Source organism: Halichoerus grypus, chromosome 4 (assembly GCF_964656455.1).
Source record: "Halichoerus grypus chromosome 4, mHalGry1.hap1.1, whole genome shotgun sequence".
Lineage (NCBI taxonomy): Eukaryota > Metazoa > Chordata > Mammalia > Carnivora > Phocidae > Halichoerus > Halichoerus grypus.
In genome coordinates, this window is record NC_135715.1 from 160,917,618 (window position 1) to 160,942,498 (window position 24,881).

The window sequence follows — 24,881 nt, forward strand, 5'->3', positions numbered from 1 at the left end:
TCTTCCTTCCCTCCCTTCCATTTCTTTTTTATTTTTAAAAATCTGCTTTTCTTACTTTGGGCCCCTAGCTCCAGCAACTTTCCCTGGCTGTTACTGAAGACTCTGACATGGCTAGGAGCCAACTGGCTCTTGGGGACTGTGAGCTGGGGAGGGCACAGTATTTCTGAGGGGAAGAGGCCTAATCTATTTCGACAGGTTTTAAACTACTATTATTTTTTTTAATGTGGTTAAACCCTCTAAATTTCAGAGCCTTGGGGCCAAGTTTGGTTTGCCCATACCTAGTAACTGTTAGTCTTATGTATATGATAAATGTAGTTAGAGGGAAAAAAAAACAAAAAAAAAAACTTAAGAAGTAACTGGACAGGAAGAAAAAAGATATTTAGAAAAAAAGGATTGTGTAAATGTGAGAAAGAGATTGCCTGAGGTGGAATCACTTTGGCTGTGAGTGGCAAAGTCTAAAGAAAATTGGAGTGAGTGTGTGGTGGGAGGAGAGATTTGGGGTTTGGGAGGGTCATTCTCTTGAGGAAAAAGAAGTTGAGAGGGAAGAAAAATGGATTTGGCCAGTTCTGCATCCTGGCCACCGAGTGGTGCTGTGGGTACAAGACTGGCTGCTTTCAGGAATGAGGGACAAGGGCTTCAGGCATCCTGGGAAAGAGACAGGGAGAAGCCTCAGAGGGTTGGCCACGGAGCTTGTGGGGATCAGAAATTTACACGTCAGGTTTTGTAAGTTGTGCTTATTGGTATTTAAGTACCCCCAATATATGCATATTTTAAAGTAATAGTAACTTACAGGAGACATTTCAAACAGTTCTAAACTCTGCTGCTCTTAGTAGTGCAGAGTGTAGTAGAGTTCAACATGAAAAAGGACCGGTTTCCAGGCTAGACCCCTTTACTCTGACAGAGCAAGAAACTTTAGGGCAATGTTAAGGAAGGTTATGGGAGCATTTTAATGTATTCCACAGAAATTAACAATGTCAAGTTGTACAAGGCACCATTATTCTTTTTTTCTTATTTAATTCTGTCTCTCTTTATTTATAAAATCATACTTTGTTTTTAGTTTCACGTACAATGCCCATAGGTACCCTTCTTCCTTAGTCACTAGCTTGAGCACTTCTCTAATGGCCTGACTGTTCTGACTATACACTGACTGTGAGGGGCTCCTGGAGAGAAATGTGTGGAGTTGAAGACAGCAGATGGAGGATGCTCATCTCATCACTACTTTCAGAAACGTATGTTTCCTATCAGAGAAGTTCTTTCATGTGGCTGAGGATATCCTTCTGAAATACCGAGAGGCAAAATTTCATTCAGGGGAATAGTATGCTAAGTTGATGGACCCACTGTGTGTCAAGGGAAAGAGCATTCATAGCACTTAGGGGCTCATTGTGTGGAGACATGGTTAAGAGCATAGACCCTAGGGTCAATATCAGTGGGTTTAATTTCTGATTCTAACACTTATACTCTGAGAAACTTTGGACAATCCCCAGTTTTCTCAACTAAAGTTTGGAAAAATAATTATCTATGTCACAGAATTCAATGAGATAATATATCATAAGTGCTTGGTAAGAAAGGATCCAAAAAATGGTGCTAAGGAAAGAAGAGAAGACCAACACAAGCATGAAGATTCTTTGGCATGACTGATTATCTCCCTATTTTTAAATTGTATCAAGGAGGAAAATGGTCAAGAAGGTTAAAAGTATGGATTTGAAGCTGCTCTGCCTTGGTTCAAATCCTGGTTCCACCACGTCTTTTGCTTATGTGGCCGTGAGCAAATTATTTAATACTTCTGACCGCAGAGTTGTTATGAGTAAATACAAATAAACCACCCACGTTTTTGCCTTATTATCATTGTCATATTTTTTTTCTACCTATAGCCAGAGAACTTGGACTAAACATGTGACAAGTTGCCTTGCTATGGGACCTGATTTTGCTATATTTACAAATCTGTTTTTTGTAAAAAGAACATTAAATTACTCTTTTTAAAAATCATACTGCTATACTGAAGCTGGAAAGTTAAATATAAAATTGGTGTCCCCCATTTCAGTAGGCACCAAATCATCAATATCGGTTATTTCTGGAATTTGTTTTAATGCATTCAAACTCAAAAAATTAAAACAAACAATCATACAAATGCAAAGAATAACAGAGAGAAAACATCTGGTCTATAGAAGCATCTACGGATTTCCCAAGGATTCCTACAATTCTAGACAATCAGCCCTTTTTTGGTTATAGTGTTCAGTATAATTGCATTGTTTTGCAAGCTACGTCACCCTGTCACAAGAACACCTTGCAATTAGATTTCTGTACCTGTTCGTGAAATGTCTTTTTTAACCTGTCACTGCAGTCCAGTAGTTTTAGAGTGTAGATGTACACGTACGGAACCACTCAGCATTCTTGAGCGTTCCATCTGTAGTTCCCAGTTTTGATCCACAAGCGGTAAACTGCTCTTTCAGAAGCAAAGGCTAGGATGTGGGGAGAGCCTGAATGAGAGGCGGGAATCTAATATCAGAGCCAGTAGGACAGAACTTAAGCTAGAAAACTGGTAACTGGGGCATTTGGGATTTCTGAGCAGAAATTCCCAGGGCTCTAGAAATTGTTTTCTAAATCAATAAGAAGCTGTGCAATTTGGGAATGTGGTCATTGTGCTCCACATACTTTTTCAATAACTCATCAGTTTTGAACCATACTCTTTCTTGAAGGCATTGGAAATAGAAGGTAACACTGGAATTTATGCCATCAACGTCATTGTGGAAACTAAGTACACGTGCACAAATAGCACGCTAATATGCGATAGTAATATGATGTAAATAAAGACCATAGCTACACGTAAAGGAACAAAGGAGACCCAGATACCATATGCTTGCTGTTCTGTTTATTGTCAGAAGACAACACTCTCAGCATGTAAAAGTTTCAAGTTAAACTACTCCAGCAAGAAGGAAGACATGTGATTTAAGAATCCCACGCTATAGCTTTTTCTTTTTTTAGAGAGACATTTTGAGAGAGCACATGTGAGTTGGGGGTGGGGGTGTGGCATGGAGGGGCAGAGGGAGAGAGAGAATCCCAAGCAGGCTCCATGCCCAGCGTGGAGCCTGACATGCGGCTCGATCTCACGACCCTGAGATCATTACCTGAGCCGAAATCAAAAGTCCAGCGTTTAACTGACGGAGCCATCCAAGTGCCCCTTTATAGCTTTTATTTGGAGCAAAGATGGTGTCATGTTCCTCCTGATTCATGAACTAGAATCACTTAGCTATTACTGGTTCATCCTGAATATAATAACTAATTTAAATTCAGGCCTAATAATTAATGAAAAATGCAACGAAACTGAGATTTTGTGCTCTTTGTACAAATACTATTATCCATGTGTCCTCATTAAATAAAATTGGGGAAATTTGGTAGTCTGGGGAGCTTTATAAAATTTTCTACTATTTGCTAGTTTAGTAACCTTGAGAAAGTTACTTAAACTCTCCAAGATTCAGAGTGGGGATAATAATGGTACCTACTCACTGTCATGGAGTTGGAGGATCAGCATGGAGTGTGGCACAGAGCAAGCACTGATGTGGTTGCCGTTGCTATTATTATTTACTATTATTATTTCTGTACTTTTATGTAAAGCCTCCCCTGCCTTGTTGGAAGTAGGCAGGAATATAAACAAATAAATAATCCAAATGTACAGATTTCAAGTGAATGTGATTTTAAAAATATGGTTCTTTTTCTACTTTCTAGAAAATTCTTAAACACACAAAAATGAACCTCCAGATAGCCATCAGCCAGCTTAAACAACCATCAACATTTCACCAATTTTGTTTTCTTTATCCCCAACGTTATTTTTCTGGAATATTTTAGAGCAAGGAAATTATGTCACTCTACCCATAAATACTTCAGTAGGCAACTCTAACTGTAGGATTGTTTTAAAAACATACTCACCACGCAAAACTAAAAATAAATTCTTAAGATTATCGAATACCCTATTTAAATTTCCATATTTGTTTCAGAAATGTTTTACAGTGGTTACCAGGGGCTGGGGGCAGAGGCAGCAGGGAAGTGTCTGTCAAAGGCCGCCAAGTTTCAAATGCTCAGGATGGATAAGTTCTGGAGATCTCATATATAGCAGGATGGCCACAGTTTAACAACGCTGTACTGTGTACTTGAGATTTGTTAGGAGAGTAGATCTTTTTTTTTTAAATATATTCCCCCCAGGAGAGATGTTCATTGTTCTTACTAAAAAAAGAAAAAATTTAACTATGGGAGGTGAGAAAGATGTTAATTAGCTTGATTGTGGTGAACATTTCATGATGTATACATCTGTACAAGGTGTCACCTTGTACACCTTAAATATATGCAATTTTTATTTGTCAGTTATACCTCAATCAAGCTGGGAAGGAAAGAAATGTCATTTTCCAGCTGATTTGTTCAAATCAGGATCCAAACAAGGTCTGCACAATGCCTGTTTGTTGTGTCTCTTAAGACTTTATAATTCACTTTTTGCATGCTATTGATTTGTTAGAGAAATCAAGGTATTTGTCCTTTCTGATTTGGCTGTTTGCTTTATTGTGATTTATTTAACTTCCCTGTCCCCTGTATTTCTTGTAATTTGGTTTCAGATCTTAGACACTTGATTAGATTCAGGTTAAATTTTTTTCTTTGGCCAAAAATACATCACAGATGACACCGTATACTTCCTGGTACGTAATGTCTGGGTGTCCCAAATTTAGTAGAGCTAAGATTGGTCAGTAGCCTCAGATGGTGTCAACCGGACCCTTCATTACAAAGTTCCTTACCAGGGGCGCCTGGGTGGCTCAGTCGTTAAGCGTCTGCCTTCGGCTCAGGTCATGATCCCAGGGTCCTGGGATCGAGCCCCACATCGGGCTACCTTCTCGGCGGGAAGCCTGCTTCTCTCTCTCCCACTCCCCCTGCTTGTGTTCTCTCTCTGGCTGTCTCTCTCTGTCAAATAAATAAATAAAATCTTAAAAAAAAAAAAACAAAGTTCCTTACCAATCTTTCACCTCCATTGATTTTAGCCTCCATTGATGATTGTTGCTTAGCTCTATTATTGCATAATAGTGAATTTTCTACCTTTATCATTTCTTCTTCGTTTATTAGCTGGAGTTCTTCTATAAGGAAGAATTTCCCCCTCATTAATTATCTGATAACCCTGGAAAAACAATTTGTATATAAAAGATAAGATATACGTGATTTTTCCCCTTTATTTATCAATATTCAGAGTCATGAACTGGTACACCAAGAAACTTCCAAGTGGCAATTTTGTTTAGATAAGTTTATGGATTTTGTGTATTTCATCTGTTTCAATCCATTGCAGTTATTATTCTTTTTGATACTCACATTGTCCCATCTTGAGCCAAATGGGAGTCCCTTCAAGTTGGCTCCTATGTCCTTTTGACATGACTCCCATTGACGTAAGATGAGCCTGGGACATCTTTCTCTTTTTTTTTAAGTTTTTATTTAAGTTCCAGTTAGTTAACATACAGTGTAATATTAGTTTCAGGTGTACCATATAGTGATTCAGCACTTCCATACATCACCCAGTGCTCATCACAAATGCACTTCTTAATCCCCATCACCCATTGAACCCAACCCTCCCCCCACCTCTCTTCTGGTGACCATCAGTTTGAGGACATCTTTCTTGATAACTTCTTAGATTTCATGTTCTAGATATCCAGCCACCATTTCTCCATGGATGCTTGGTTCTTTTTAATGGAAAATGGTATTTAGAGATCACAAACTGAGTACTAGGGTTGCTTATTACTATTGAGTCATCATTGTTTCTAGGTCTTTTGGCTGACAGAGCTTTTTTTAAGGGAAAAAATCATAAGTTCATATCAATACTTCCAAATCAAACTTAAGATAACATGATTTTGGGGTGCCTGGCTAGCTTGGTCGGTAAAGCATGTGACTCTGAATCTCGGGGTTGTGAGTTCAAGCTCCACATCGAGTATAGAGATTACTTAAAAAGAAAAAATAACATGATTTCTACTTGATTTGTTTGATTTGATATTTATGTCTATTTTTTCTTATGCTGAAAAGTTTAGCTCTGATGACATTATCATAATTATTTATGTTTAATCCTAAAATACACCAATAACAGTTTCAAAGTAATAGTAGCAATATTAGTAAAATTACTGACTACAATTTATTTCTCCTCATTTCTTTGCCACAAAAAACACACAAAAGCATTTTGCTTTCTCCACCTAACAATATATTTTGATGATCACTGCCTGTCATTTTATATAGTTCTCTCTTTTTTATAGCTGCCTACAACTCCATTGTGTAGATGTTTATTTTTAATGTTTCTGACAAACTTTACATTATTCTTCATGTTATTGTCTGTTGAATGCTTGTGATAATCTACATATTCTAGGACAGTTATAATTAAACCATAATTCCTAATAATCTGGCTAAATTTAGACAGAATGCAAATATTGGGAAAAAATGCAAATTCTCAACTAAACATAGTAGTTTGAATTCCCAGTGAGTAAGAAAGGAAAAAGGACTCCAAAAATGTAGGGTGGAAGAATCTAGTCTGAAATTGTCTATAACCTGTAATTTTACTGCTAGTTAGAAAATGGTTATGATTTGTCTTAACACAGATTCCCTGGAAACAGAGCCTGATACAAAAGCTTACATGCTAACACTTAATAATTTTGAGGGTGAGGAGTCACGTGCAATCCCAGGGAAGTAGAAGCGAGGGGAAAGGGAAGTAAAGCAGAGAAGGAGGGAGAGCAAGTGCATGGAGTATGTTTCTGATCTGGCCTCACCTCCCCAACAACCATGGTTGGTATCTAAATGGTGGACTGCACTCCGTGGGACTTCCTCATTTCTTGATTGTGTTACCTGTCCCTGGCAGGCTGGTGGCCAGGCATGAGGGTCTCTCCTTATCAGTCACTTTATGTGTGGGGGCTCTTTGGTGATGGGGGAGGTAGCAGTAACAGTGGTCACACTTCAAGACAGTGTAGGGGGGGCACCTGGGTGGCTCAATCATTAAGCGTCTGCCTTTGGCTCAGGTCATGATCCCAGGGTCTTGGGATTGAGCCCCGTATCCGGCTCCCTGCTCCGCAGGAAGCCTGCTTCTCCCTCTCCCACTCCCCCTGCTTGTGTTCTTTCTCTCACTGTGTCTCTCTCTGTGAAATGGATAAATAAAATCTTAAAAAAAAAAAAAGAAGGGACGCCTGGTTGGCTCAGTCGGTTAAGCGTCTGCCTTCGGCTCAGGTCATGATCTCAGGGTCCTGGGATCGGGCCCCACATCCGGCTCCCTGCTCAGTGGGATGTCTGCTTCGCCTTCTGCCTGCTCCTCCCCCTGCTTGTGCTCTCTCACTCTCTCTGTCAAATAAATAAATAATATCTTGAAAAAAATTGTCTCTAATTTAAGCGAATCTTTAAATTGGCCTGTTTTACATCTCTTACGGCAATTTTGAAACAAAACTTCAATACATGTTCATCATTAAATTCTCTGAAAGGGCTTTTTTTTAACTACTGAGGTTCAGATATCAAACACACATAAATATTGTTGTAGTAATTGACATGATTAATTTTTTCCCTTAATGATACTGATATTATGTGTGTGTGTGTGTTTTACATTCTGTCTCACTCTGATTAGTACGTTATAGTGGCCATAATATTAGGAGTGTATGAGAGAAAAAGTTCTGCACAAAGACTACAAAGTAGCTCAAGCTAGTTCCTTGACATGTCATGCTATTAAAACGGTAACCATTAATTACATTTATGTGGCAGGAAGGGACGGGGGAGTGGGAAGAAGAGAGGGAGAGAAGAAGATATTTCAGGCAAACTCTTCTCTCCCCACCATTGGGTAACATCATTACCTGTATAGTAAAAACAACACTGGTGCTCACTAGATTGTTTTTGAATCAATGAATGAATGACTACCCCTCTGGGACTATTAGATACCGTACACTATTGCTTGAAGGCATCTTCCTATTCTATGATTCTGTGGTTTCTTTACTAAAAGTTGGCTAGCTTGCAAATTTATTTTAAAGTCTGAGAAGCAAAATGCTTCCAGATGAAAGGCAGGGAGAAAATACTCCTCAAGCCGTCCACTTTAGCGCCTGGGAAGCCTAATAAATATCATGATCATTTACACACGGATAAGCAATGGAAATTCATCAAAGCTGTGTACAGTAAGAGCACTAACTTGCGTCTGGAAGAAGAACTTTGTGCCAAAATTGATTCCAGCCAAAATCAGCTGTCCTGTTTTCAGTTGTGCACAGAAGAATGCAGGCGGCCACCTTTCTGATGTGATTTCTCGCACTGATCAGGAAAAACTGCTGAAGTCATGAGGCTGCTCCACTCAGAGCCCTCATGTGAGTCATACGAAAGCTCGAGCCCTGCTGACCTCTGGCAGAAAGGTTGCGAACGAGGACAGGAGAGGCAGAGGGGAGAGGTTCAAGTGCGGGTTTTCTCCTTGAACCTAGAAGATTATGGGTCAAGGGCTGTGTACGAAGACTCTCCAGCCTGGATGGCGCTGCCATCGCTGTTGGGAGGGAGACGATGCACACAGCTGCCAGAGGACAGTGCCTGAGCCAGAGCCGGCGGAGGCTGCGACCGAGGTATTTGTCTCGCAGGAGGAACATCTTCCTCTGTTGATAAACTAAGGAGTTCAGAGACTCCCTTTCTGAAGCAGGGTCAGATTTTTCTGCGGTAGGTCTAAACCAATAAAAGGAAAATCCTATTAAAGTCACAGAGAATTATTGGCTGTTGTTATCAAATTTGTGGATGTTCTTGTAAACCAAAAGGGAAAAACAATCGTGTGCTTTGGGCTGCACAACACTCAGTTGACTTAAAGTTGAGAAAGTAGTTATTCTCTTGTAATCTCCGAAGTACTAAATGACAGAGCTGAGCCTCATGAAAGCAAGCTGCAGTATTGGTATGCTATGGATTCAAAATCTTGATGATTAGCTTGTGATTGTTAGCAATGACATATGAGAAAATCATTCCCCAAAAAAGATAAATTAAGAGGACATGAGAAAAAAAAAAGGGGGGGCTGAGTTAAACAGAGAAAAATTGGAAACCATCCATCAAAGAGATTTAGGTTAACCGAAGTGTTTAGGACATATTTTTAAGTGAAGAAAGAATGTAGATTTTCTGCAGTTGATATCATCATGTCTTTTTTAAGGATATGGCTTTCAGGAAAGGACTTGCTTTTTGGGGTGTAGGAGGCTTAGAAAACATCTGAAGAGTGACAATCAGACAAATGAAGAAAAAATAGTTTCTGCCAGCCACTGAGTCTTGACTTTGCATATATTTTATTCCTGTACTTTCCTTTTTCTCTAGCTGACAGACCTAAAAGAAGCATCATGTTCCATGACTTCATTTCACCCCAGGGGACTTCAGGCTGTCCGTGCCCAGAAGTCCAAGAGTAAAAGGCCACGGAGTAACAGTGATTCTTTTCAGGAAGAAGATCTGAGGCAGGGTTTTCAGTGGGTGAGTGAACATCTGATGTGGATGAAGAAAAATTTAATATGTGCTTGTCTAAGGAGGTTGGCCCTCCCTTCTAGGGCAGTTATGGAGAGGGCCTTTCCAAGTATACTCTGGCAATGCTCTCTAATTTCTCTGGGGGGAAAAAAGTCAACCTTAAAAAAAAAGTGCTCTTTCTTTCTCTCCCACCTCTCACCCCTCCCCATTCCGCTCAAGCAGAGGAAGAGCCTCCCTTTTGGGGCAGCCTCATCTTACTTGAACTTGGAGAAGCTGGGTGAAGGTTCTTATGCTACAGTTTACAAGGGGATTAGCAGGTGAGTGACTCATAACTGGGAGAGATTCTGCAGATGAGGATCTCACTCCTCTGATTCGAAATTATAGAGCTGGGGGACACAGGGCAGAAGTTTGTGACCAGTGCAAGACACCATAGTCAACAGGGAGAGACGCAATGATTTAAAGAGCCTTGCAAGAAAAACGAACTTCTCTTGCCCTGATTAAAATCAGCCCACTGAAATGTTTATCAGCTTTTCCTCTCTTTTATTCAATTCGAAGTAGAATCTTTCTACTACGGACCCAAGGAACAAGTACTGCTCTTCACAAGTGCAGTCTCTAAAGGGTTTTTCATATCTCTCCCTAAAACACGACGACAGAGGTTTGCAATGACAAACTTGAGTTTGCTCCTTCATTCTTGCTTTACCTTCTTAGAGGAAACTGAAGTTGGTTTCTACAAAGCATGATACATGCAAAAAATGATTAGCCCTGGGGTTTGTACACTTGAAAAATATACAAAATGGCTGGAGAATAAAAATAATGCTAATCCAGAAGGCAAGGGCCCATTTTGGCTAATGAAGTTGTTAAACAAATGTGAATTTCATTGCTTTAGCCAAGACGGGACAGTCAGAGGTTTGATTTCTTTAATTTATGTTACTCCAGTGGAGAAAAATAATGGCTCAACAGTGGTTAAGTGTTCATTTTAAAAATGTAATATAAGTACTGCAAGACTATTTATTATTTATCCTAGTAATCATGTTATTATTTTTACATGGTGAAACAGGATTTTAGGGAACTATCATTTTAAATATATTATTTAATTGAATTCCACAAACTATCTTAGGAACTAAGAATATAAAATATTTCCTTCAAAGGACTCACCTGAGTAATAGGATAAAAAATACATTAGAAATATTTGTTTAGGGGTGCCTGGGTGGCTCAGTCAGTTAAGTGTCTGCCTTCAGCTCAGGTCATGATCTTAGGGTCCTGGGATCGAGCCCCCTGTCGGGCTCTTTGCTCAGCGGGGAGTCTGCTTCTCCCTCTCACTCTCCTTCTGCCCTCTCCCTCTCTCTCTCTCAAATAAATAAACAAAATCTTAAAAACAAAAAAATACTTGTTTAAGTGCATAGAAATATATGTACAAGTATATTCATTGCAGCAAGATTTGTAATAGAAAAAGTAAAAACCTGGTCACCTCACTAATGGAGGACTGGCTAAATAATCACCACGCAGTGAAATAGTGTGCAGCCATCTAAAGTAAGAGGTAGCCGTACTGATATGAAAAGATGTCCACTATTTTAAAAGACAAAAGCAAGTTTAGAATAATATATACCCTATATTCTCATTGAAAAAAAAATTCCGATGTACCATGCATGTATGCATAGAGGAGTCTGGAAAAACGCACAAGATTATGAAAAATAGTTATTTCTAGTGGTTGAAACTGTGGTGGGGAAAGAGAGATTACTCAAACTCTTTACTTTATTCCTTACCACAAAGGCATTACATTTATCATTTAAAAATAAGTTTAAAAATGTCATAGAGATAGATGCCAAATAAATTCAACATCAGTTACTAGTTTTTAAAAACTCTGAGCAAAATAGGAATAGAATGATAATTCCTCATGATGTAGAATATTTCAAATCATCAATTCACATACTTTTTTGGTTAAATACTAGAGACATCCCATTAAGTTCGAGATAGGGTGAGAATGCTCATTATCCTTTACTGTTAAAGATTATCATAAAAATTCTAGTCAATGCAATGACAAAAAAAGACTGATATAATTTTTGTGGATTACAGAATTGCCTCCTCTGAGGGAGGGAAGGGAATCATCTAAGAAACCAGTAGAAGCAGTAAGCTAGAACAGTAAGGTGATCAGTTACAACATTAAAATACACTTATCAAAAGTCATCTTATGTATTAGCAATAACCATTTAATAGAAAATATAGTAAGGGAAGTGACTCTTAAAATATCAACAACAAAAATCATTAGTATCAAAAAATGGGCAAAGATTTACTAAGGGACATTAGACCTGAGAAATAGCCAGATAGGCATTCATTCATTCTACTAATATTTATTAAGCACCTACTATGTGCCAGGCACTATTTCAGCCAATAAAGAGTCATTGGAGAACAAAGGAGACAAAATTCTCTACTCTTATGGAGTGTACATACTAGTCAGGGTAAGATAGGCAATAAACAAATTAATGAAAGACTGATTCTGTCAAAGAGTGAAAAAGTGCTTGGGAAAAAAATAAAACAGGGGCGCCTGGGTCGCTCAGTGGTTAAGCGTCTGCCTTCGGCTCAGGTCATGATCCCAGCGTCCTGGGATCAAGCCCCGCATCGGGCTCCCTGCTCCGCGGGAAGCCTGCTTCTCCCTCTCCCGCTCCCCCTGCTTGTGTTCCCTCTCTCACTGTGTCTCTCTCTGTCAAATAAATAAATAAAATCTTAAGAATAAATCAATACATAAACCAGTGAAGTGGGATAAGAGCGCCAGGGTGGGGTGGTAGGACTATTTTAAATAGCGGGCTGAGAAGGGAACACTTGAACACAGACTCTGACAAAGGTGAGGTGCGAGCCCGGTGCGTGAGCGGTGGGAGAGAGCCTCATGCAGAGGGAGTAGCAAGTAACAACTCCCTGAGGCAGGAATAGGCCGGACCTTGGAGGGGAGGGTAGAAGAGCTGCAATTGCAGTAGATTAGGTGTATAAGGTCTGGTGGATTATTCCAGAGACCATTGTAAGTACAGAATATTTGGGTTAGAAAATCTAATAGTGCAAAGATGTCAATGATTCTTTAATTTCAAGTTTTAATATATTATAAATGTGTTGAAAAACTACAATACTAGTGTAGTATAAGGAAAGTGTAGTATAAGAAAAAATCAGATCAAGGAAATAGTGTAATATAAGAAATAGTGTAGTATAGAAATAGTGTAGTGTAGTGTAGTACAAGAAAAGACAGATCAAAGAAATATGATTTTTTTAAGTCCAGAATAGTCACAAACCCAAGTATTAGTAAGATCTAATATATATATAATCATGGTAACCTGTCAAATCATCAGGGAAAAGAAGATAGTCCAATAATGAAGCTGGGATGATCATTAGCAACTTGGAAAAAGTAAATACACAATATGAATTCCTAGTAGATTAAAGAGGTAAATGAAAAAGAAAAGATAAGAACTAGAAGAATAGGGATGCCTGGGTGGCTCAGTCATTAAGCGTCTGCCTTCCGCTCAGGTCATGATCCCATGGTCCTGGGATCGAGTCCCGCATCGGGCTCCCTGCTCAGTGAGGAGCCTGCTTCTCCCTCTCCCTCTGCTGCTCCCCCTGTTTGTGCTCTCTCTCTGACAAATAAATAAATAAAAATCTTAAAAAAAAAAAAAAAGAACTAGAAAAATAGGTAAAGGAATTCTATCTAACCTTTGGGCTGGAAAGATTTGTCTATACATAATACTGAAGTCAGAACCCTTAGGAGAAGATTAGAAGTGTCCATGGTGCCCCAGCTACACACGTATGTTCTAAGGAGCCCTAGTTCTGAGAGACCTTACTAGATGTTCATTGAAACACTTACCATTGTCAAATCATTGCAGGGAACCCTAAAACAAAAGTAAAAATGTGATTCTTTATTATAAGTGCTCTCAGCATCTTTAAAATGTTAATGTATACCATGACTGTCTAAGAAAGATTAAGAAAATTTTTAAAGCATAAAGCATTTTCTAAACATATTTGACCAAAAAACTGTTTGGGGGGATGAGGAGAATGTCACAGAGGTATGCTCTGAGTAAAACATTTTGGAAAATACTGAACTTCATAAAAATTTTAAAGTTCAAAATTTTAAAGACATGTGAAAGTAGACAAAATAAATTGGTAAAAAGCATACGCAAAACATTTCAATAAAAAGGTGGGCAAGTAGGCAAATCACGAAAGAACAGAAAAGACAAAAAAACTTAAGAAAATTCAGGTCCACAATTAGTTAAAGAAATAGAAATTAAAATGTGATAATCCTTTTTAGGCAAATTAAATAGGCAAAAAAAAAATAGGCAAAAATAAAATCCTTTTTTTTGCAAATTAAATAGGCAAAAAACAAACCCCATATTTATGGGGCTATGTCAAAGGGACACAGGAGCCAATTGAAAGGGCTCCCAAAGGATAAAGCTGGAAAATTTGAGTAACAAAATAAACTAATATTGAATTATAACCCAAAGTGTAAAATAAATATCTATAAGTCTACACTGCTATGAATAAATGGCTCAGTAAATTAATAAATGAGAGAGAAGAGACAAATTTCCTGTGCAGAAGAATTTCAAATAATTTATGTAAATAACTGAAGAAGGTGGAGCATAAATCCCCACACCTTAAGTGTGGGTTACTCGTGGTAACATTCTTCCAAAAGTACACTGTGGAAAGGGAGTAGGGGAAGAATAATCACAGTGAAGAAACCTGAGAGACATTACCTCAGCTGATGAGTAAGGCCAATATCAAAAGTCGTAAATTCTGACAATAGTCTGTACCCTTAATATGATGTGATGAAATGGCACTTTACCTTCTCAAAAACCATAACCCCAGTCTAATCATAAAAAAAAATTAGAAATGTTCCCATAGAGAGGTACCCTACAAAATTCTTTACCAGTATTCCTCAAAAACTGTCAAGGTCATCAAAAACAAGGAAAATCTGGGACTCTGTCATAGCCAAGAGGACCCTAAAGAGACATGACAACTATATGTAATGTGGTATCTTCCATGGGATCCTGAAACAGAGAAAGGACATTAGGTAAAAACTAAAGAAATCTTGATAATATATAAATGTATCAAAGCGACACATTGTACACCTTTAACCTCCAAATGCTGTATGTCGATTACATCTCAATTTCAAAAAAAAAAGAACAAGATAAATTGATTTCTTAAATGTATACATATCTACTGTGATATTTACTTTAAAAGAGATAAAAAGAAAGCATTTTGAAATCAAATTGGAAAACCATAACAAACTTATAAATGCTGTAGAAAAGGAAAAAAAAGCAATATGTAACAGCAAGTAAATTTTTTAAACTTAAAAATCCTCTATAATCCATCACTCTAGCACAGCGATTGCATATTCACACAAATTATTTAAAGTCACAAACATGGTATGCTTGCTATTCTGTATTCTATTGTTCATTTTATCATGAATATTTTCTAATTTCTACATGTCTCTGGATTTAAGCTTTTGTCATGAATTCAAAGTATTCTATCATATTGATGTACCACACATTTTTAAATTGTTCTAATGTTGATCATTTCAGCTATTTCTACTTTGTTCTATTATAACATAGTAGAGAATATCTTAAATGCATTTGGAATTTTAAAAATCATTATTAAATAAGTCTATTGGGAAAAATTCCTGGGTCTGGTACTTTTATGGCTTTTCCTGTGTATTATCATGTTGCGCTACCCCCAAACTTTACCAATGTACAACGCAACCCATAATAAATAATACAATTTTACTGCAAAAAACTAAAGAATTCTCAATAAACTATAAGCTTTAGTTAATAATAATGTATCCATATTGGTTCATTAATTATAACAAATGTATCATACTAATATATTAACAATGGAAGAAACTGGATGAGGGGTATATGAGAGCTCTCTGTATGATCTTCTCAATTTTTCTGTAAATCTAAAACTGCTCTAAAAAATGAAAAAACACAAGAAAACAAAAAGCCTGCCCAGTGTTGGCAAGAAAGTGCTGGAATGGCCAGTCAGTGGTGTGAACACTCTGTGGCATAATTTGGGAACATGCATTCAAAACAATAAAAACTTGTGCACAGCATACCCTGACTTATCAATTCCAACTCTACCCTAAGAAAAGAATAGGGGCTGTGTGAAAAGATTGTGCTACAAACATGACCGTGACTGTATTTTTATAATGGCCCAAAGAAACAATGTAAAAGCATTTGGAGGTGGCTAAGCATAAACACACTGTAGTATATTTATGTGATGAAATATTATCTCATTATTAAATATCACACAGTACAAGAATGAGTAAAAGAGGGGAGCCTGGGTGGCTCAGTTGTTAAGCATCTTCCTTCCGCTCAGGTCATGATCCCAGGGTCCTGGGATCGAGCCCCGCATCGGGCTCCCTGCTCAGCGGGAAGCCTGCTTCTCCCTCTCCCACGCCCCCTGCTTGTGTTCCCTCTCTCACTGTCTCTCTCTGTCAAATAAGTAATTAAAATCTTAAAAAAAAAAAAAGAATGAATAAAAGAAAAATTAGATGGAGGAAAAGCAGGTTACTAATAACATGATATGAATCCCACTGTATTAAAAATAATGTATTTAGGGGTGCCTGGGTGGCTCAGTCAGTTGGGCTTCTGCCTTCGGCTCTGGTCATGATCCCAGGGTCCTGGGTTCCAGCCCCGCATCAGGCTCCCTGCTCGATGGGGAGTCTGCTTCTCGCTCTCCTTCTGTGCTCTCTCTCGCTCTCTCTCAAATAAATAAATGAAATCTTTAAGAAAAATAATATATTTATCTTCGTATGAAACTCTCAGTTCTCCAGAACTTCACTTACATGGGTGAACAAAATGATGAATAAGGGGAGAGCAGGAGGAGATAAAGAGAGAGAGGTAATAGTAGGGCTAGGCAGATCAGGGGGCACCTAGGAGATGGTTGTAAGAATTTGGCTTTCATTCAGAGTGAAAGGTGAAGATAACAGTGGGTTTTGAGCAGAGAAGTGATTTGTTCTGACTTTCCCTTAAAAAGGATGCCCTGGGCTACTCTGTTGAGAGTAGACAGTAGGGGAACAGACATGAGAGTAGGGAAACTGTTAGGAGGTCACTACAACAATTCAGATGGAAAATAAGGATGGCTTAAAGTGCACAAATGGAAATGAAAGGACAAGATAAATCGAAATATTATGAGGCTGGATTTGGTGGGGGGGAGGGGCAGGGTTCTGTGCTTTGCAGTGTTCTATCACTTTGGTAAAAAGAAAAAAAATATTTTGATATACATACATATGACTTTTTAAAACTGTTTATTTTGAGAACATTGTGGATTCATATGCTGGAATATATTTGGAAGGAAAAGCTGCTTTTGTTACACTTTGTTACACTGTCCTTAGTATAAACTGCTGCTATGAACTGCTGTGAATCATCTCAATAAATGTGTGCCCCCCACCCCGACTCTTCTAGGATAAATGGACAACTAGTGGCTCTAAAAGTCATCAGCATGAATGCAGAGGAAGGAGTCCCATTTACAGCTATTCGGGAAGGTAAGAACCAAGAGATCTGTTTTACAAGCCCTCAATTTGGTAAAAAAATACATTGAGTCTATCCATTCAGCCTCTGGCTTTTGATATTTCTAGAAGTAATATTATAATTGCAACTGTATTCTTCCTAATGGTTTTCAGAGTATATTTATACTATCATTTTATTATTTATTCTTGAGGAAATTAAGATTCAAAACTATTATATTAGTTGCCCAAGACTATGAACTCAATGTGTATTCATTAAATGCCCTCTATGTGTTTGGTCCCATGCTAAAGTGCTAAGGCTACCCCAGACAAATCCATATAGAAGAGAAAAAATAACACACCCCCACAAATTCTCAGTAAGTAATTTACCTGGAAATCATAAGTTGTTTAGATAGCATTTAAGAAACTCTTTGGGAAGGCATAACTTTTTAGTGTTGTCTCTGTATGTTCTCTGTGCCCTGGGCACTACAGCAAGTAGGTGAGGCATCTGGTGTCAGATGGACTCGGGTTTGAATCCCAAATCTACCAATTACTATGGTGTGACCATGGTAGATTAGGTTACCTGTTTTAGACCCCATTTATTGCAGAGAGAGGATAATAGTACCTCTTCTATTGAGTTGGTATGAGAATATGTATCTAAAGCACTTATCGCATTTTCAGAGTTCAACAAATATTAGCTATTATTATTCCATTCTTGTTTCTTTCCTTTAATGATGTCTTGTTCACTATCAGGATAACTAATAATTTATAATATAAAAATCAAGAAGGGCGCACCTACCTGGGTGGCTCAGTCGGCTAAGCATCTGACTCTTGATTTTGGCTTGGGTCTTAATCTCAGGGTCTTTCATTCAAGCCCCACGTTTAAAAAAAAAATCAAGAAGGCAATATAGTAAAAACAAATCATTAAAAATACAATTTATTAACCTTTTACATGAGCTATTTAAAATAAAATGATAGGATTGCTATCCATTTTAGCAAAAACAAACAAACAAACGTCGCTTCCCTTTTATTTTCTTCCCTTTTAACTACTTTATCTTCCCCTCTTTATGGAACACATACTATACGCGCAGCATCTTGCTGGTCCTTGTTAAGGATGAGACGAAAAAGCCCTGATCTTTGCTCTGTATTATTTTCAGTTTTAACAGAGCAGATGATTCAAGTTACAAGTGTTAAAATGGAGGTTAAAAAAAAAAAAAGATGTAAACTAAGATGAGAACCAGTGAGTCTCAGTGTGGCTAATGGAGTCAGTAGATTTTGAACCAAGCTTGGAAGGATGGGTTATGCAAAGAGGCATGGAAAAAGCAATTTAGAAAATGAGTTTATAACTGAATTTGATGCCATTTTCAAAAGTCTTTTACAGCCCCTGGGAAATATGTCATTTTGAATTTGAGTAGAGGGGCCAAATGGCTGTCAGGTTAAGTGGGGATTCATCCTGGTAGGATCAGGTGCATTCTGGAGGAAAGCAAGATTTTAAGTGTTTAATATAATGGAAGCTGCATTTACTAATGTACTTATTAGTGGTCCCCATGAAAGTATGATCAGATTTAGAAAGAGATGTGTGGATAGGTTGAATAGTATTTCTGAACATAATAGAAATCCCCAGGTCACCAATATAATGGGAGAGTCTCTGGCCCAGCTTCACTGCATTTTCATGGTGTTGCCTTTGTGCATTCGAGTTTGCCTATTACTTCAGACCTGCCACGCTCAGATTTTTGCCCACAGCCAAGTTTTTCAGGTTGACATTTGACTTAGCAATGAAAAATTTTTGCCAGTTTTGCTAACAGATGGCTCTCAGCATGGTTCAGAAAAGCTGGATCTGTATTGTTCTGTATGGTAGATGTTTCTTTTATTGCATATTTACTGAGGAATTGCCTCTCCCTCCCAGGTGTTTGCAATTACATTCAGTATTCAACTGTGGACTTTCTGGGTTTGTTTTATGGACTTACCTTACTGAACGCTTTGCTTGTATAATATTAAAAACCACAAGAGGATTTTTGACACATTGGAGGTTGTTAGGCATCCATTTTCCAACAATGAATGTTTCTTTTTCCATCACTGAAAAAGCTGGGAGCCCTTGTTAGAGAAGCCCTCTCCCCTCAAGAAGAGATGAGGCCTCATTTGAAAACTTTGGCACTGTCCCATTTTTCCTGTAAGAACTTTAAGGATGTGAGACTAGGGAGACAGGAGGTTAAATGAGAAGGGATGGAAGGCAAAATAAGAACAGCTGGAGTTCATTAGTTAAAATCCAGGGTCACTAGCTAAAAAGGCAACCGAAAGCCACATGCAGAAACACTGAACAAGTAATGCAGATTTTTTTAAGAAAAGCCTTGAAGCAGGAATTACTTTTCCTGAACAGTTTGGCTGCTCTGATGGGATATCAGCCAAAGAATTACTGAGTAGGATTTTACCACATGGATGGTCTCTCTATATATAAGTAGAATACATATGGTGGTTCATTAATCTGGTCATTTGGACAACTATTGGATCTTAACATGTAATATGATGAAATTAGCAAAAGTATGAACAACACTAAGGGAAACATATCTTAATATATGTGCCAGATGCCTCTCATGCATTACCTCTTTCAATCCTTTTAACAACCTTTGGAGATAGATGCTATTATTATTCCAATGGATAGCCACAATTCAAACCAAATCTCTCTGATTCAAAAATCTGTACACTCTCTATGAATATTCTACAGATATTCTACAAATATTTATTGAGCACCTACTATGGCTAGGCACTCGGATGGCTGCTGGATACATAGTAGTGCACAAAATAGACACGTTCCCTGCCCTCATTCCTTTGCTAATTAAAAAGATTAGCTGCCTTCATAACAACCTGAAAAAGATCTTCCCTAATTGGCTCTAGAATTATATTTTAACTGTTTAGTTTTACAACTAGGAGAAAATACTTTCATTTGAACAGGTGAATATTTTAAGCTTTTATATAAGAACACATTCCCTAGTTTTACAAAACTGTGTATCATTACCTTATCTTAATAACATGCATTATTTTAAATATCTTTCAAAAAAATAGACTTTTGGTTCAAACCCAGGACTTTCAGACCCTCAACATCATTTGTTTAGGAAGCAATCATATAATTAAATTTTTTTGAAGACTAGGTATATGACATAATCTTTTCTCCCCCTCCCCCCTCATTATCTTTTTTTTTTTTAAACACATCAACTCTAGGAGGTAAAGCATGTTATTTTTGTTGTGCGCATGAAGGAACCTGAGCTTCAGGAGGTTAAGTAACTTGTCTGAGGCCTCAAAACTAGTAATCAGAATAGTTAGGTATTAGAATCCATTTTGCTCTCATCCTACTTTATTATGATAAATTTAGAAATCCATAACTCGAGCATTTCTCCTCTAACAAAAGTAAAAATAAAAATAGAAATCTGTTTTTATGATACATTTTGTATAAATGTTAAGCAAAATGCAGAAGAAATATTTTAAAGGAAATAATATTGTATGTTTGTCAATTCTGATTCTATCCTGTACTTTATAGCACCAGTAATTGCAGTGTTTAAATTAGAAACAGTTTTAACTGAGGATCTTTTAAGATCATTCTCTAATAGAAAACATTACAAAGTAATTATTCCCAGTCCATACATGAGAAAACTGAACTAAAAATAGACTAAGGAACCTCCCCAAGGTCATACAATGAGGTAGAGGATACGATAAGAACGCTGACTTGCCTGTTACTACAAATAGACTGCGGGAGGCCTGGTTGACAAGAAGTCCTCCATTGAATACAATCAAATCACATCACAGACATAGCATATTTTCATATGCATAGTTACATTTTTATAAAACAAAATGATGTCAGGATGATGATATGGGATCAGATGACAATTGCAAAGAAATCAGATGACTACTCATCTAACATTTGTCTTAGCATTTAACATTATCTAGATTTCTTTTCTTGGAATGAATAACTTGACTCATTTACTTGATTTATGACACCCAGGCCAGAAGAAATGTAACATGAGGAACCACACTCTTTTTAATTCAATGTCCAGTGGAGTTTGGGGGTGGAAATTGACTCCATTATTAACTCCTACATAAACTCAATTAGAACAGTTTGGTCTGCACTAATTTACAAGCACTTACTGAGCACCACATGCCAGGACTACGCTAGCTGCTAGAGATACAAAGACAGGGACGGGGACAGTCCAGACCTTCAAAAGCTTACAGCCAGCCAGCCATTCACTACATGGAGCTGTGCCGTAGGACTTTGAGAGCCAGCCTTGCTCTTCCTTCTCATCGTCATCTTTTACATAAACTAAAACAGAAAACAGTAGAGTAACAATAAAACGTCATGACCCATTGCACTTGGAAAGCACCAGTTTTCCTAAAACTTTACTAAGCCAAAACCCCAATGAAATTTAACAAAACCAAGAAACTAAATATTCTCATATCACTGCAAGATGAAAATAATTTTTAAAATTATTAAATATCTTACATATATGAGAATCAAACTAAATGCCATTTAATGTTCAACCAGTTGGTCCTACTATGTTTGGACATTTAAAATAAAGAAAGAAATACTTTGCATTTTTAAAATGAACTGAATAGGGGTGCCTGGGGGGCTCAGTCATTAAGCGTCTGCCTTCAGCTCAGGTCATGATCCCAGGATCCTGGGATGGAGCCCCGCATCGGGCTCCCTGCTCCTTGGGAAGCCTGCTTCTCCCTCTCCCACTCCCCCTGCTTGTGCTCCCTCTCTCACTGTGTCTCTCTCTGTCAAATAAATAAATAAAATCTTTAATAAAATAAAATGAATAATGTTCAGCTGTGATCTGATCTTTGGGATTAAGTTGTTTTCTTCAGATTTTCTCTTTGGCTTTCTGAGTGTTCCCATACCAAGTTAATATAGGCAGAATCCCTACAACAATGCCTGGCATGTGGTAAATGCTCAATGAGGTATCATCATCATCATCATCATTGCCATGATCACCAAAGTATTTTGGAAGCACTCAAAGAAATTCCATTGTGATTCCACTTGTCTGGAGCTTTAAAGACTCCCCAATTTATCTGTGTGTCTTTTCTTTGAAGAAAAACAAAGATAGGTATACTTAGAATATGTGAATTAAAAAACAATAATTTTACAGGAATCAGAGTGCTCTGATTTTAGGATCTTTCCCCTTCTCAGTCAGCTTTTGTATCCTTCAGCTTGTTAGCCCGCAGAACACACCATATCTTACCGTGAAGTGTATGAGGCCGCCTCAAAACGAGAAGAAAGACCTTTTCGTCTTGGGTTTGAGACCCGCACATCTGAGGCTGTAAGCACTTTAGATCCCTTTGGTAGATAGACCGGACAATATATCAATACCATGAGATAAATGCTTTCAGCATCATCTACTCTTTCATGTAAATTGCCTATTATTACTCACCAAAAGTCACAGTGTCCATATAAGTATTTCAGTAGTTCTGGAGTGCTAAAAATGCAGTCAGGTAGACATGGCAATAACACTCACAACATTTATAATGTAATGAGGAGGACAACGAAAAGAAAGTGTCTCTCACAGAAACACCCTATGCCAACCAATTATAGGTATAGAAATATTAGGTGATTAGTGACACTATATAATATTCTATATCACTAGAGATATAGCAATAAGCAAAAAAGACAGAAGTCTCTGCTTAAGGGTGGAGATAGAATATTAACAAATAAACATATAATAGGTTAGGGTAATAAGTGGTAAGTGCTATGGAGAAGAATAAAAGCAGGGCACAGAGACAGAGGATCATTAGTGTAAGTCATGGGTGAGGAGGCTGCTATTTCATTGAAAAGGGTCATGGAAGCTCAGACTTTATGTGTGTGGTTTGAGCAGAGACCTATAGGAAGCGAGGGAGAAAACATGCAGGGAATGAGATAAAGGGGTTATAAGCAGAGACAAGGACAAGTGTAAGACTCAGGGAGGAAATGTGTTTGGAAGTGTCCAAAGAACAGCTAGAGCCAAGTGAGCAAGGACAGGAGTGTGAGCTGATGAGGGCAAGGAGGTAATGCGGGCTGGACAGGCCATTGTGAGTCCTTTGGGTCTTACTTTGAGTGAGATGAGAGACCACTGGAGAGTTTGGAACCAAGAGAGACTTCCATCTGAGAAGGACCACAGCGGCTGGCTGTTCTGTGCACAACAGACTGCAGGAAGGGAAGGAGGAGGCAGGGAGAGACTAGCTAGAAGGGATGTGCACTGATTCAGTCAAGATAGGAGAATGGCTTGGCCCAGGATGGTAGCAGAGAGTTGGCAAGAAGGGGGGATTTTGCACATGTTTGGAATGTATTGCCAACAGATTGGCTGAATTGGATAAGGGTGTGAGAAAAAGAGTTGAGAGGAGTGTAAAAAGATTTCTGCAAAGAAATTGTGAATTGAAAATAAGACTAATAATATAAATATAAGTGCACAATACAGATTGTAAAACTGACACTTTTTCTACCCCTATAAAATAGAAATTACCAAGAAAACTATATAAAATATTTATACCCACTGTTAGCAGTGAGTCTCATCTTAAGTAGGTATTGTTCCTTGAGCTTTTTAGCAAATGAGAGTATAAAGCCATCATGATTAAGAAAACATGCCACCATGATTTTAGAAAATAAGCATCACAAGGGGCACCTGGGTGGCACAGTCAGTTAAGCATCTGACTCTTGGTTTTGGCTCAGGTCATGATCTCAGGGTGGTGAGATCGAGCCCCACTTCGGGCTACACACTGAGCGGGGTGTCTGCTTGAGATTCTCTCTCTCTCCCTCTGCCCCTCCCCTCCCAATATAAATAAATAAATTTTTAAAAGAAAAAAAATGAGCATCATGAGTTTTAGTAATATCAAACTTAAGTAAGAATAAAATTGTATTATAAATAAAATATCTTAACAATATTCTTAGCAATTGCAGCTTTACCATATCTGTTAAAATCTAGTTTTGGTGCGTGCTTTGTAATGCCTGAACGCATGCGTGTGTGTGTGTGTGTGTGTGTGTACAGGGAGAGAAAATGAACATAATTCATAAATAAAAATATACCCAAAAGTCAGCATTCTCAACTGATGGTCAGAGTCATTGTTATAAATATGGAAGGTGCTGAAAACTCTAGCAGGAACATAACATAAACAAAATTTAAAGATACTAACCTGGGAATGGGGGTTTAGTGGAGTTCAAGGTAAAAGGGAGGGGCAAGAAGCTGATGCCTGGGGTGTTAATTCTAATTTGCAACCATGTGATGCTTTCCATTTTTCCAAGGGTTCCACGCATAACATCTGATTCCATCCTCATATCAACCCTGTGAAGTCAAGTCAGAAAAGGCCTTATCTCTTTTTCAGTAGGAGTGAATTGAGACTGGGGTTGAGATACTCTCCTGAGCTTACTGGGATAGAAAGCGACAGGGCCAGGATTCCCATTAGGGCCTCTGGCTCCACAGTCAGTTCTCTGTGAAGACATTCCATAAATATATTTGACAAATTAAGTGCTTCCTCTTGGCTGAGTGTTGTGCTAGGTGGTACGGCGGCATCCAAAAGAGAGGGAAAGTCACTCCCTCTATTCCCATGGAGCCTTTGGTCTGGGGCCCCGGACATTAAACAGATGCCCATGAAACTGGTCACTACACTTACAAAGCAACATGTTTGTAAAAGTGGGATAATAAATTTAGCTCATAAGGATTCAGGGGGCAAAAAGTAAAGTTAGAATATTAGTCATTAGAGCAAAGAAAGGTTAGCGGGTATAATAGGGCTCCTTTGATGACTTGAGGTTCCCAGCTCAAACTGATGGTACGTAAAGAAGGAAATTCACTAGGCCGATAGTTCGGATAACTATGGGCTAGCAGGGCGTGGATGATGTCACCAGGAATCCATGCCTCTCCATCCTCAGCACTGTTTTTCTCTGCCTGAGTTTTAGTCCCAGACAGACTCTCACCAGGTGTTGGTAATCTGGCCAGAGCAGCTTCTGGTG

The 24,881-nt window shown here is 38.2% G+C and overlaps 1 protein-coding gene across 1 annotated transcript in view; it reads left to right on the plus strand.

Annotated features, from left to right (window-relative positions):
• Positions 1–8,390: 8,390 nt before the first annotated feature.
• Positions 8,391–24,881, plus strand: part of CDK15 (cyclin dependent kinase 15) — a 73,086-nt gene continuing 56,595 nt past the window's right edge. Inside the window, exons 1-4 of the mRNA XM_078070031.1 lie at positions 8,391–8,579; positions 9,304–9,453; positions 9,667–9,761; positions 16,878–16,957. Of these exons, the coding sequence (XP_077926157.1) occupies positions 8,451–8,579; positions 9,304–9,453; positions 9,667–9,761; positions 16,878–16,957 (454 nt within the window). The 5' untranslated portion in view covers positions 8,391–8,450. The remainder of the gene's footprint in view (positions 8,580–9,303; positions 9,454–9,666; positions 9,762–16,877; positions 16,958–24,881) is intronic.